The sequence below is a fragment of the Arvicola amphibius genome, chromosome 3, assembly GCF_903992535.2.
Source record: "Arvicola amphibius chromosome 3, mArvAmp1.2, whole genome shotgun sequence".
Taxonomy (NCBI): domain Eukaryota; kingdom Metazoa; phylum Chordata; class Mammalia; order Rodentia; family Cricetidae; genus Arvicola; species Arvicola amphibius.
Window position 1 is genome coordinate 93,616,528 of NC_052049.1, and position 12,869 is coordinate 93,629,396.

At 41.0% G+C, this 12,869-nt stretch overlaps 1 protein-coding gene across 2 annotated transcripts in view; it reads left to right on the plus strand.

Annotated features, from left to right (window-relative positions):
- The first annotated feature begins 2,310 nt into the window (after window positions 1-2,310).
- Septin7 (septin 7) overlaps window positions 2,311-12,869 on the plus strand; it is a 60,051-nt gene continuing 49,492 nt past the window's right edge. The window contains exons 1-2 of one of the 2 annotated variants that reach the window (XM_038321775.2): window positions 2,311-2,490; window positions 3,957-3,958. In XM_038321775.2, the coding sequence (XP_038177703.1) occupies window positions 2,430-2,490; window positions 3,957-3,958 (63 nt within the window). In that variant the 5' untranslated portion in view covers window positions 2,311-2,429. The remainder of the gene's footprint in view (window positions 2,491-3,956; window positions 3,959-12,869) is intronic. The other variant, XM_038321774.2, reaches the window with a different exon arrangement.

Below are 12,869 nucleotides of genomic sequence, written 5' to 3' on the forward strand. Positions count from 1 at the left end.
GCACAATAGAAAGATTATAAAATGAGCACAATTCTCACCTTGTTTACTTGCTTACATATCATTTTCAACATATGCACCGTATATAACATCAGCTACTGAATCTCTTTCTAAGAAAGTTCCACATCGTATAATCTCATTTCTTGTAATCTTCCAAGAATTTTCAATGGAAAGCACTAGTTATTATCTGAGGTAGACTTGGTATAGCACAACTATATCTTTGACATTATATTGAGAATTTGTTCATTTTCAGGAAATGATGCAACTCATAATTCACTAACCTCTTAATGAGAATACGATCTTACTTTAAAAGCTCTCCCCAAAGAAAGTTACTAACAGAGACAAATATTTTCTTCTCTATAGATTATTAAATTATATCAGTAATAGTATTTTGTTTAACTTTACACTATAACCATTATAAATTAACTATATGTAAGAAATATTAGTTAGCTTCTACTATGCACAGGACATGCATTAATTAATCTATTGAATTCTGACAGAAACCTTGTAAGTATTATCTTCACTTCTATAGGAGGAAACTTTATCACATGAAGTTAAGAAATTTATACTAGACCACATACCTAATATTGCAAGGTTGGATTTAAACCTAAGCAATCTAACTTTGTAGAACCTGTCTATTCTCTATAGTGCCTTTTTCAGGTCAGAAATTTAATGAAGTTTCCTAAAGTAAAATGCTCACTTGAACTTTAGCAAATTTAACAGAATGAATTGGTTGGCAGTCAAGGTGGAATAGACTTAAAGAGCAATTGTAAAAATGTAGACGGAGGAACAACATAGATCAAGATACAATATAACTGCTTTTCTTAGATAAAATTTCTTTCCGTAGGAACACAAAGCTACTTGGAAATATGTTAAGTACACAGAAAATAGTTGCAATCGAACACCCATGTACCCTATACCTAATTTTAACATACCTTAAGTTTTAGTTGCCACATTTTCTACAGAGTACCTGTCTAGAATATAGTAATAGGTACAGTGGAACGCTTCCTGTTACATTCCCTTCTCTTCCTCAGTAAAAGTGGCTATTATTTTAGATCTTATATGTGTCATTTATGAGGCTTTTGCACTTTGATTCCACGGCTTCTCATTTAAAAGGCTTTATTTATAATAGAGTATCTCTGCAACTTGCTTCCCCCTCGATATTGTGTTAATGTACTTATCCATATTAACACTAATGGCTTCCCCCTCGATACTGTGTTAATGTACTCATCCACATTAACGCTAGTGGCTTCAGTTCGCTGAGTGTCATCATCTAGCAATGTGTCAACTATTTAATAACAGTGCAACTTATCGACTCCATTAGTACCGTTTCACGGACACAACTACGCTGCTCGGAAGATTTCTTTGGTGCTCACAGTAACTTTGTATACAAAATTCCTTAACGAGCTCAACTTTGCAGTCAGGGGAGCCAGCGGTTTCAAGAAAGGAATTAAAGACAGGAGTGGACTCCTAGCAAACTGCGAAAACTCTCACTAGGATGCTTGAGAGGGAAGGTTCCAAAATGACACCTCCCGCCTTCCAACAACACCCTCAACTGAGTTTCACACGTGTCCATTTCCTCCTCCAGAGAGGTGCGGGGACCAAGGTGAGTCAACAGGAGTGCGGCGGTGCACAGCCCACGGGGGAAACCGCACAAGCCGGCCTCCCCGCTGCGCCAGACCACCAGAAATGACCAGAAGGAGGTGTGGGGCCAGCGGGGCCTAATCTCACAGTCCACCAAGAAGGTCCCCGACAGACACCTGCCTGCTCTGCTCCTTCACAAAGACCGCAGGTCCGCAGAAGGGCTTCTGCGGGCCCCCACCCTGAGGGCACTTTTCCAATAGCTGACTCCAAGCAGCGCCTCCCAGCCTTACGCCAACTCCGTAAGGGAGCCGCGGAGGCCAACCCCGCGGCTCCCGCTGCTCCCAAACCTGACGTGAAACTGCGCGGGGCGGCACCGGCGGCGGCCATCTTTAGTTTGGGCAAGACCCCGCCCTCGCGCCCCAGCCCCCAGCTCCCACTCCGAAGTCCCCAGGATTTTCAGTGACAAAAGCAGCGCAGTTCATCTTGGAAGCGGTGCAGAAGAAACATACAAAAGACCCCACTGTCCACGACAACGGAAGTGCCCAGGCGCGGCCAATGTAAACATGGCGGTTCGGGAGGCACAGCGAATCCGCGGCGGCGCCAGTGAAGTCATGCTCGACGCGAAGCCGAGCGGCAGGCGGCGGAGGTGGGTAATCTCGCGAGAACGCAGCCGCCTCGGCTCGGCCCGGAAGCCTCAGGGCGGGCGAGAGCCAGTGGGGCCGTCCGCCGGCTGCCGTGTGCGTAAGTGGAGCAGCGACGCCGGGCGGCTACGCCGCGGAATCGGCGTAGGTGGCTTTGGAGAATCCGGCGGCTGCGCCGCGCCGGGGCTGGTCGCGGAGGGGGAGGGGATGTCGGTCAGTGCGAGATCCGCTGCTGCCGAGGAGAGGAGCGTCAACTGCAGCACCATGGGTGAGCCTCAGCCCCCAGCCGCCCGGCCATCCCGGCCCCGGCTCGGGACGCGCGGACCCTCGGCGGCCTCCGGCCGAGCGGGGGAACGCCCTGGGGGCCAGGGGGGCGAGCGGCGCGGCGGGGAGGCGGAGGGCCCGGGGCGCGGCGGCCGGGGGGAGGGGAGGAGAGGCGGCCTCGGTGACAGTTTGAATTGAGCCGAGCCGAGGCGGCGGCGTTTCCTGCGCCTTGGCGGGCAGGCCGGGGGAGCGGGCGGGCTGGCGAGCTGCGGCCTCTGAGGCCCGAGCCGCCGGAGCCGCCCCGTCCCAGCCCAGCCCTCGGCCGCCTCCGAGGCCACAGCCTTTCCTGCGTCTCCTCCGGCCCTCGGCCCCGCGGCCTTGCCTGCCCGGGTCTCCCGCCGGAGCAGCCCGGCCAGAGGTCCGCTCGCGGCTATGGGGGCCGGACGAGCAGGGTGGGGATCCGTGGGCCAGTCGGGGAGGGAGGAAGAGGGATGCGCGGGGCTAGAGTGGAGGTGGAGGTGGCGGAGGAGGCTGCAGCAGCTCCAACAAACGTGCTGCTGCTGCTCTCTTCCCCTTCTCCGGGCACAACCAGAAAGGCTGGTGGATGGCGAGCGGATCGGGAGACGCATCCCGAGCTTGGCTTGGGTTTAATTTTTAGGAAAAAGGGAAAGAGACAGCCTGGAAAGGGCGCCCCCCGGAGGAGGTGTAAAGGATGGGAATGGTGCCTGAAAAGAGAAGGGGTGAGCCGCACGGACTGGAGAAGTTTAAGGAAATTAATTTTTGAAAATAATTTCAGTATTCTGTTTCTCAATTACGCCTTTTTCATTTCCTTTCCTCCCCCACATGCTGGAAAAAGAACAGGCCATTTCATTCATATTTTCCACTCCAGAGTTCCATTCCGTGCTTTTATGTAGTGTGAAATAAGCAGCTGAGTTATTCTTACACATTTCTTTTTGCTGAGTTACTTTTTAGAGTACACTGTTGCCAGTCTGAGTTCTTTGAGTTGAAGGGATAGTCTGTGATGACCAGATGCTTGCTAAGTTACCGAAATCATTAACTACTTAAGTCTTGGCAAGTTTATTGCTAAATAGTTCAACTTTAAGAGTTACTTATTTTGGATCTCTAATTTTGATGAAAAGGAAAACTATCTTTCTGATGGCCTCTGAGCAATCACTCTAACCTAGAGTGACAAGCACTTTTTTTTTAATTTATTTATTTTTTTTATTTATGAGCATTCATTCAGGTTGTGAGAAGCTGAGGAAGCTCTAGGTTTCATGCGTCCCGCAGAAGTGCAGCCTGTGGAATCCCGGGAGACTGAAGGATGGACGTAACAGTTCTTCCAGGAGTCTTTATTTCTCCAAACAGCGCTAGGGGAAGGAAGAGTAGGGGATGATGGGGGAGTGGAGGCAGGAAACACCCTTTCATTACATCCAGTTGAATGGGACTAGAGTAGATGGGGCTTGAATGGAGCTGTTAAAGAAGTGTGGAAGCTACATTGGTAGTTTTCACGATAGCAGTGTGTCATCATTGATAGAGCAATGTGATGGAGCCTAGTCCTCGTTATTAAAATTATCACAGATGCGCTCAGGCTTACAGAATTAAAAACAAGGTTTCTGTGTGTTTATGCAAAGTTGATGCATGTTTTCCTAGTTTAGCAATTTATAGGTACTTGTTTTGCTTTAGAGATAAGATAATTTGTACATAACTACATGAGAAATCCTGGTATTACTTAAGAAGTTAAATTGAAAATTTGTTATGTGGATTTGTGTGTTGTTCCTAAAGACATAATCTATTGGCATATTTGAACTGCTGTGGGATCTTAGGGAAGTTTAAAGGTTAATGCTTTAATAACAAAAGTGGTGAGGAGAAAATAGGAAGGAGAGCTAGATCTGTGGCTTTTGTGACCAGTTGGACTGAAGATAGTTGTAGAGCAGGTTGGTTTCAGACATATAATTTTATATATATATATATATATATGTATATATATATACATATATATGCCATATCTATCTATATATATTCATCATGGACTGTGTATGACTGGGGCCATCTAGTAAAGTAGTGTTGCTTGGCTGAATTGTCAGTAGAAGGCCTAATTTCATATTTTGACTTTAAAAGCTGTTTTCAAGTTTTTATTAGAAGTTGAAATTAATTAGTGTATTTTACCAAGCATTGAGACAGAAATGTATAGACCTCATTCTCTGCATTGTGTTAAAAAGTCAGTGGATCAGGGGTAAGGATTTTAAATAAGGAAAAGAAGACAAAAAGTCTTTACTTTCATGTTCCATTTTCTTATTTTGGATTCAGTTATTCTGCACACCAGAAGCTAGTAGGGCTAGAAAGGCCCCACTTGTTATCTCTAGAAGAGGTCACCTAAAAACTAGAGAGAAATCAGGGTGGGTCCAAAAAGAAGACGGTAGTTGCCAATGACTGATTTACATTTTGGGAAGAAATATTTTTTTTGTTTTCTCTTGACCATTTTTGTCATCAGATTTCTAAAGAGTAAGGGAGGGCTCTGTCTGGTTCAAAGTCTTAATGAGCGCATACCTTACTTACCATGACTAAGAACTTTGTTGTCAGACATCGATTCAGATCATTTGCCCCTTCTGCTGATGTGTCTGTCATATTGTTAGTGCTTCACAAGCAGGTGAATGGTTTTTCTCTTTTCTCCCTACTTAAGTCCCTTCCTTTATTTCCACAGCACTGAAAATCCAAAGTACTGTAAATATCTTTTAAATAAAAACAGAATGAGAAAGACCATGAAAGTCCCAACTTTATTATTAGGTCCAATATACAGAAAATGGTCCTGTTAAAACAATTTCCAAGAGAGGGGCTACAGTTTAGTTGCAAAGCATTATTAGTTTTGCGTCTATGAGGCCCTGGGTTTGGTCTCCAGCTTCAGTTCCCACATAGATGTCTTACTTTGTGCTTAAAATTTCTATATTTTCTATACCATAAACCTACTTTCTTTCATACACTGGTCCACCTTGCTTTCAGAATAGTTAGCTGGATTAGGGTGTTGTGCAGTAATTTCTAGGTAGCTAAAGATGGGATTTTATCAGTTGTATTAAAGATTATGTACTTGCAGCCAGTAACTTTACTATGTAAACTGAGAAGAGCAAAGTATACCTTGTGTTTGAAAGAATGGCACCAGGCTGCTGCCATTTACATTATTTTGAGGGTTTTAAGGCTTGCATATTCATGTGTTTGTGTTTTAGTCTGTATTTGCTTTACAAAGACTATAAGAAGGATATTCCTCTTCCTCATTAATCCAAAAGTTTCAAGGCATCTCCCATTTTATTTTTAAATTTTAAAAATTTGTGCATGAGTGTGTATGTGTGCAGGGGCATGTGGAGTTCAGAGGACAGTTTGTTGGAATCAGCTGTCTCCTTTCACTGTGGATGTCACAGAACCAACCTCAGGAGGTCAGGCCCGAGAGGCAAGTAAGTGCCTTTGTACCCTCAGCATATGAAGTCTGTTTCATTTTACATCTGGAGCCATAACTGAATCATTTGGGTAGTTTTACTTGAGATGAGCCTCCATTCAGTTTCTCAACCTTAGAAATATTGACATTTAGAGTTTATTTTTTTATATGAGAATGACCTGTAGGTTCATGTGTGTATATGTGGTGTGTGTATGTGTGCATATTTTATGCATAGTATTTCTTAAACTTGAGAATTAGGATTATCTAGGTAGCTATTTTGCTTGCTTCCTTTCTTTTTTCTTTCCTTTTTTTTTTGGTAAGTTTACTTTTGTTTCACTTTTCTTTTTTGGTAATTAGTTTCTAGCACATATCTGACATTGTGCTAGGTCAGATCCTCAAATATATAGAGTCAGCTATGGCCTTCACAGTATCTAGGAGAGGAGCTTAGGAGCCCTCATTCCCAAGTGTTCCCCAAGTTAATAACTTTATTTAGTTATAATTTTTATACTTTAAAATTTGCAGGCTTTAGGCACCTACTTCAAGGAACCTTGATATAAACACATATGCATCTATAGCCTTACATACCAGTCAAGGTATTGAATGTTTCTAACGTCTTGACATTTCCTTGTGCGTATTCTCCACCCAATGCCTTAACCTTGTGCGCACACGTGTATTTTGTATTCTTCTGTATGTGTCTATCCATCCATCCATCCAAGTATAGCAGCCAGAGAACAATCAGTGGTATACTCCTTCCTCTGTGGTCTCCACCTTAGTTTTCTTTTTGGTATGTGTTTGTTGTGCTTATGGTTTTGCACATGACTGCGGGAGCATATGCCTATTAGTTTGCTTGCAGGAGCCAAAGGAAGACATTAGGTACCTTTAAAGCTCACTGTTTTGGGATTCACTAGTCTTTCCCCTCAATGCTGGGGTTAGAAGCATTTGCATCAGTGCCTGACTTTTTTTTGTGTATGTGTATAGGCGTGGTGGTGCAGATGTGAATTTAGGTCCTCATACTTTTAATAAATGAGTCACCTCCCCAGCTCATTCACTTTTTTTTTTTGGTGGGAAGACTCTCACTGAACCTAGAGCTCACTCACTGATTGAGTAGATTAACTGGCTAGCAAACCCCAGACATCTGTTGTCTCCATCTCCTGCCCCTCAGCACCAGGGTTGCAGATGCCTGTTGTCACATTTGGGTTTTATGGCTTATACTTGGGTATTGGGGATCCAAACTGAGCCCCTCATACTTGCGTGGCAAGTACTTTACTGAATACGTTATCTCTCCAGCCCCTTTCTTTTTCAAATGCATAAAATTTTTTTTATAAGTTGAAAGGTCACATAATTCTAGTAACTTTCTAGAATTATATAAACAGACTTGGGATGGGTCCCTGGAAATCTGATTAACTTTTTCAGCAGTATAAAAACTGTTTTTAATAGTTTCATCTTTGTAAAATAGTCTTGTAATGGCAGTTTGATATTTTGTAAGCTTTTTTCTGTTTTGTTCTTTTGGTTTTTCCAGACAGGGTTTCTCTGTAGCTTTGGAGCCTGTCTTGGAACTAGCTCCTGTAGTCCAGGCTGGCCTCAAACTGAAAGAGATCCACCTGCCTCTGTCTCCTAAGTGCTGGGATTAAAGGCGTGCACCACCATCGCCCAGCCTTTGAAAGCCGTTTTCAAAGATTTAACAAACATTGCCTTGCATATATTATTATATTTGTACTTTTTCTTCTGGAATTGATTTTTGTTCCTCCTTATACCTTGTGTGTGTGTGTGTGTGTGTGTGTGTGTGTGTGTGTGTGTGTGTGTAGTGCGGGGTGTCTCAATGAGTAGTCTGGGCAGACCTAGAACTCATATGTAGACCAGGTTGGTCTAGTTCACTCAGAGATCCACTTGCCCACTTGCCTCTGACTCCACCTGGGATTAAAGGTGAGCACCGCTTCTCCCCCAATCTTTAAAGTCATTCAGTTTCCTACTCTTCAGGTAACCTACTTTAAACAGTTTCTTGTATGTACTCTGAAGGATTTTTAAAAAGTATGGAATTAAAAATCATATAGACGTCCTGACCTATGACATCTCTTGCCTCATTTTCCCCAGCTAGACTATTTTAGATTATCAGTATGTAAAGATCATTCTTTGTACTGCTGTGTAAATTCATTATATGGTGTTTTAGTCTGTCTGTGCTGTGATAACAGCATACCTAAGATTGAAACAATTATAAAGAACAGAAACTCGGTTCTTACTGGGAAGGTCACTGTTCACATGCCAACAGGTTATAGCCAACTATGTTTCTAAGTTGGTGCCTTAGATGTGGCTTCCGAAGGAGACAAGTGCTCGTTCTGTGGTGGAAGAAGCTCAGAGTAAATAGCTCTCTTGCACCTCTTCACAGTAATACTTCTATTTTTTTAATCCTAAGTATAAGATTTTTTATTTTTTGAAATTATAATTACACCATTTCCCCTCTTCTCTCCAACCTTTCCCCCATGCATCCCACACAGTTTCCTTCAGATTCATGACTTCTTTTTCTTTATTGTTACAAACATACACACAGGCACACACACACCCCTAAATATATAAATACAATCTGTTCTGTTTCTATAATGTTATCTCTATGTGTGCGATTGCAGGCTGGTGGCTTGTTATTGGATAACCATTTGGGGTGCTCTTCCTTCGCTAAGACCATTTCTCCTGCTCTCAGCATTCCCTAGTTGCCCCATAGTTCCTTATGAGGCTTGAGGCCCTATGAGTTTTCCCATTACATATTAGCATGTCCACTGATGTTGTTGTCATTGTTCAGGTCTTGTTAAGACAGCCATGTTGATGAGACATATGGGTGTAGCCTGACATTTCTAGGAGATGCAGCCTCACAGCAAACTCCTTGTTCCTCTGACTCTTAACAAAGGTTTTACTCCCTCCTGCAAAATGATCCCTGAGTCTTAGGTGCAGGAATTGTCTTGTAGGTGTATCAGTTTGGGCGGGGAAATCACACAATTTCTTGTTTTCTGCATTTTGATTGGTTTTGATTTTTTTTTTTTTTTTTTTTTTTGGTAATCTTTGTTGCAAAGAAGTTTCTTTGATGAAAGGTGAGAGCTACACCTGTAGGAATAAGGGTAAATATTTAAAGTGTAGTTAAGAACTATTCTGGTTTAGTAAGAGGGCAAATTTAGGTTTTCCTCCAAGATCCACGACTTCACTAGCCCTGGGGCCCTGGGTAATAAGTGGTAACAACCAAGCCCTGGCTTGGTTTCCAGTGTCAGTAATGGTCCCTCTTGTTAAGTGGGTCTTAAGTCCAGTCAGAGAGCGGTTGGTTATCACCAAGTTATGCTTGCCATTACTGCACTTTTAGGGTTATCAGACCAGGCTGGTCCTTGTGGGTTTATAGCTGGGTAGGACTGTTGGTTGCTTCCCTTCTTTGAAAGCTGAAGTGGTGTCTTCTGGTACCATGAAACCTAGTTTTCATGAAGGATGCTTTCAGGTCAGGTCCAGCTCAGGTTTTCTAGGTCCTGTGTCTGAAGTGAAGGGTGTCTTCAGCAATAGGGACTTAACCTCAAAGGAAAGCAGCAATAGCAATATTTTGGGAGTTTCTTGGACAACCTTGATTAGTAACTCAAAGGGGGCTTCTCTTGTTTGGTGTTGGGTATTTTTTAATTAATTTATTTTCATATAGATAGCCTATGGCTCTTGGGAGGAACATCATGAGTCCAGATGGGGAATTTCATTTAAATAGTGTATGTCTATGTATACACAGACTTATATGTGCTGTATTTTAATTTTAGGTAGATAGATATTATTCCTTATGATTTTTTTCCAGATAGCCTTACTGTTAGTTTGCCCTCTCCCTTTTTGTATTCATGCCCCTTCTCTTCCCTTAATTAAAGCCCCATGTTTTCCCTATTGAACTCACTTGTACCCTTCTGTTCCCCTCTCTGCCCTGTCTGCCTACCCTTTTTGCTGAAGGTTTCAGGTTCTGATTTAGGTTAAGACCCCTAGTTTTTTGAATGTATTATTAAAGTATTCTTTTGTTGTGTTTTTTTCTTTTTGCTCTTTTGGCTTTTGGGGTGGCCTGCCACCCAACTTCCAAAAAAAGACACAAGGAGTCTTGTTTTTTTCTTATAAATGCCTGGCCTTGTTTCTAGCCAGCTTTTCTTAAATTATCTGGTCTGTCTTTTGTCTTGGGCTTTTACCTTTCTTTATTTCTGTATGCCTTTCTTTCCTTCTTTATGTCTGACTATGTAGCTGTGTGGCTGGCCCCTAGGGTCTTCCTCTCCTTTTCTTGCTTCTTCCTTTTGTTCTTCACAGATTTCTCTTCCTGTTTGTTCTCTCTACCTGCCAGTCCCGCCTATCCTTCCTCCTGCCTTACTATTATTGGCCATTCGGCTCTCTATTAGTCAGGTGTTAGGCAAAGTAACACAGCTTTACAGAGTTAAACAAATGTAACTTCAAAGAATGCAACACGTCTTTGCATCATTAAACAAATGTTCCACAGCATAAAGAAATGTAACGCCTCTTAAAATAATATCCTACAACATTCTTTATTAAAATCTGAACTGGTACATTTCAAACTAAGGCTTACGTCAGTTTTATTTTTTGGGGGAATGACTTTTTATATTATATACACAAATTGTCTTAAGACTATAATTAAAGTTCTTTTGAAGAAAAAATTTTCTTTTTTGTCAATTTTAGAGAATATTTTAAGTCAGATTATTTGTGTAAGAGGAAAAAATTGTAATTTATCTTTATGCTTTAAATTTAAAAAATAACTAGAATTCTGTACCATTTGGAAATATGAAGTGATTTCTATAAGGAAAATTCTCCAGTTAACTAATGTACTTTCAGTTATTGACATTCTAAGCCATTCTTAATAGTTTAACAAATAGACTTTTATGATTAGGTTAAATCAATTAACTAGGAATGGGGAAATAGTAACTTCAGTCATTGTAAATTAATTCATGTTCATTTTTAATCACTGTAATTAGTTGACTTTATGCCCTGCTTTGATGTTGGAAATATTTTCAGTGTTAGAGGTTCATTAATTTACTAGGTGAGAGAAAGAGTCCAGAAATTTGTATTTTAAGTATTTTAGGTGATTCTGATGAAAAACTATGGCTAAGAATCTTCCCTATGTTATGGGGCAATATATGTGAAAGTATTTTTTAAATTCTTATATGAAAGTTAGGTATTCACTTAATGTAATATTTTGGTCTATTAAGCTATTACTAATCTATTTTAAATATGTATATGGTATCCTAGTGTTAAAATTGCTTAACTATTTTTTTGACATTTCATATCTTCAGAATTTTAAATTATAAATACCATTTTTTAAAACAGAATGTTTAACAAACCTTTCCCTCTCCCTCCCAGTTATACTTGGGGTATTTATTAGTATTTTAAGCTTGCAATATACATTTCTTATGTTATTGGGGAGAGTTGTTTGTTATATATAATCTGATTATTCCCTGCTTTTAGTAGACTTCACTTTTAAAAGCTACTGTCTGGTATATTTGGTTTTGTGCTATGAAAATATATAGCATGAAAATTATTAAATAATATAATAAGAATTTTAAAACTATATCTTTTTACATTTTCTGTTTTGTGGATATATTTACTTACCTTTTGTTATTATTTCCTGTTTTATTTCTTGAATAATTCCTATTTCTTAAATAATTTCTTATTTCTATCTATCATCTTTCAATTCACTGAATCCAGTTACTGCTGCCCATGTGCGCTCGGGTGTGGGGTTATCCACTGGCATATGGGGAAACCTAGTAGTGTGCCTTCCTCCAAGTGACTCCCTCAAGCAGTCATCAGCTGCAAGCAGTTCTTCGTTTAGGGAGGGTCTCAGGAGTCCCTCCCCAGGAACTTCATGCTGGAATTTTTGATTCCAATTTGCTTGGTCTTGTGCAGGTAACCACAACTGCTGTGAGTTCGTGTGACCAGTCATGCCATGTCTGACAGACATCATTTCATATCTTTCTTGCCATCCTGCAGCTCCTACACCTTCATCCCCACTCCATGGTGTTTCTTGAGCCTTAGGTGGTGGTGTGTTGATCCAGGTCTACAGCTGAGCATAAAGTCACTTATTCTCAGCACTTTGAAGAGCAAGGAGTGAGTGTGTTCATTGACCACTATGCATCGTAATAAGAAGCTTCTTTGACCAAGTTTGGGAGCAGTACAAATTATATAAACAGAAATTTTTAAAAGGTAGTTTAACAACATGACATCAATAGGTTCTCCCCTAGGGCTTAGGACCTTTAGCCATGTTTGACCATATCTGATTTTACCTGTGTGGATCCAGGCCTCAAATCCAATAAGGTCTACTCTATGACTGTTAAGCATTGAGCTGGATTTACATGTTTGGTTCTCAGTTGTATCCTATAAAGTTGAGGTACTGGGTGAAAGGAAAATCAATTTAAATCGGAATAATTCTTGTTCTATGGATGTATAAAATAATGTACAAATAAAAGAGCTACCAAACCCTTTTAGTCTGTTGACTGAATATGCTAAATTGATTTATTTAAGTTTGGAAAAATGAAAGCTTGGCATAAGTTGATGGAATTAGTGAAAACATACAGAAACTAGTCAGCCTTATCTAGGGATTTTTGTTAGAAAGCAAAAGTTGGTTAAATACAGAATAATTATGACTTACTTCAGGGAGATGATTACATATTCTATGAGGAAAAGGTAACTATAATCTTAACTACTTAGCTGGCAACTAGAACCACACACAAAAAAGCCACTTCAGTATGTGTTAGAGCATTGTGGTAAACTGTTTGGAAGCTGACTGTGTAGTGATTGTCTTTTTCTTAAAACTTTGAAATAACTTTAGGTTTGCTAAAGGGGTATAGCCCCTCTAATTTGGAAAATTAAATATTTGGTTAACATGTGGAAATAAGAACAAGGACATGCAAGCTGGGTGGTGGTGGTGCACACCTTTAAATCCCAGTACTTAGGGAGGCAGAGACAGA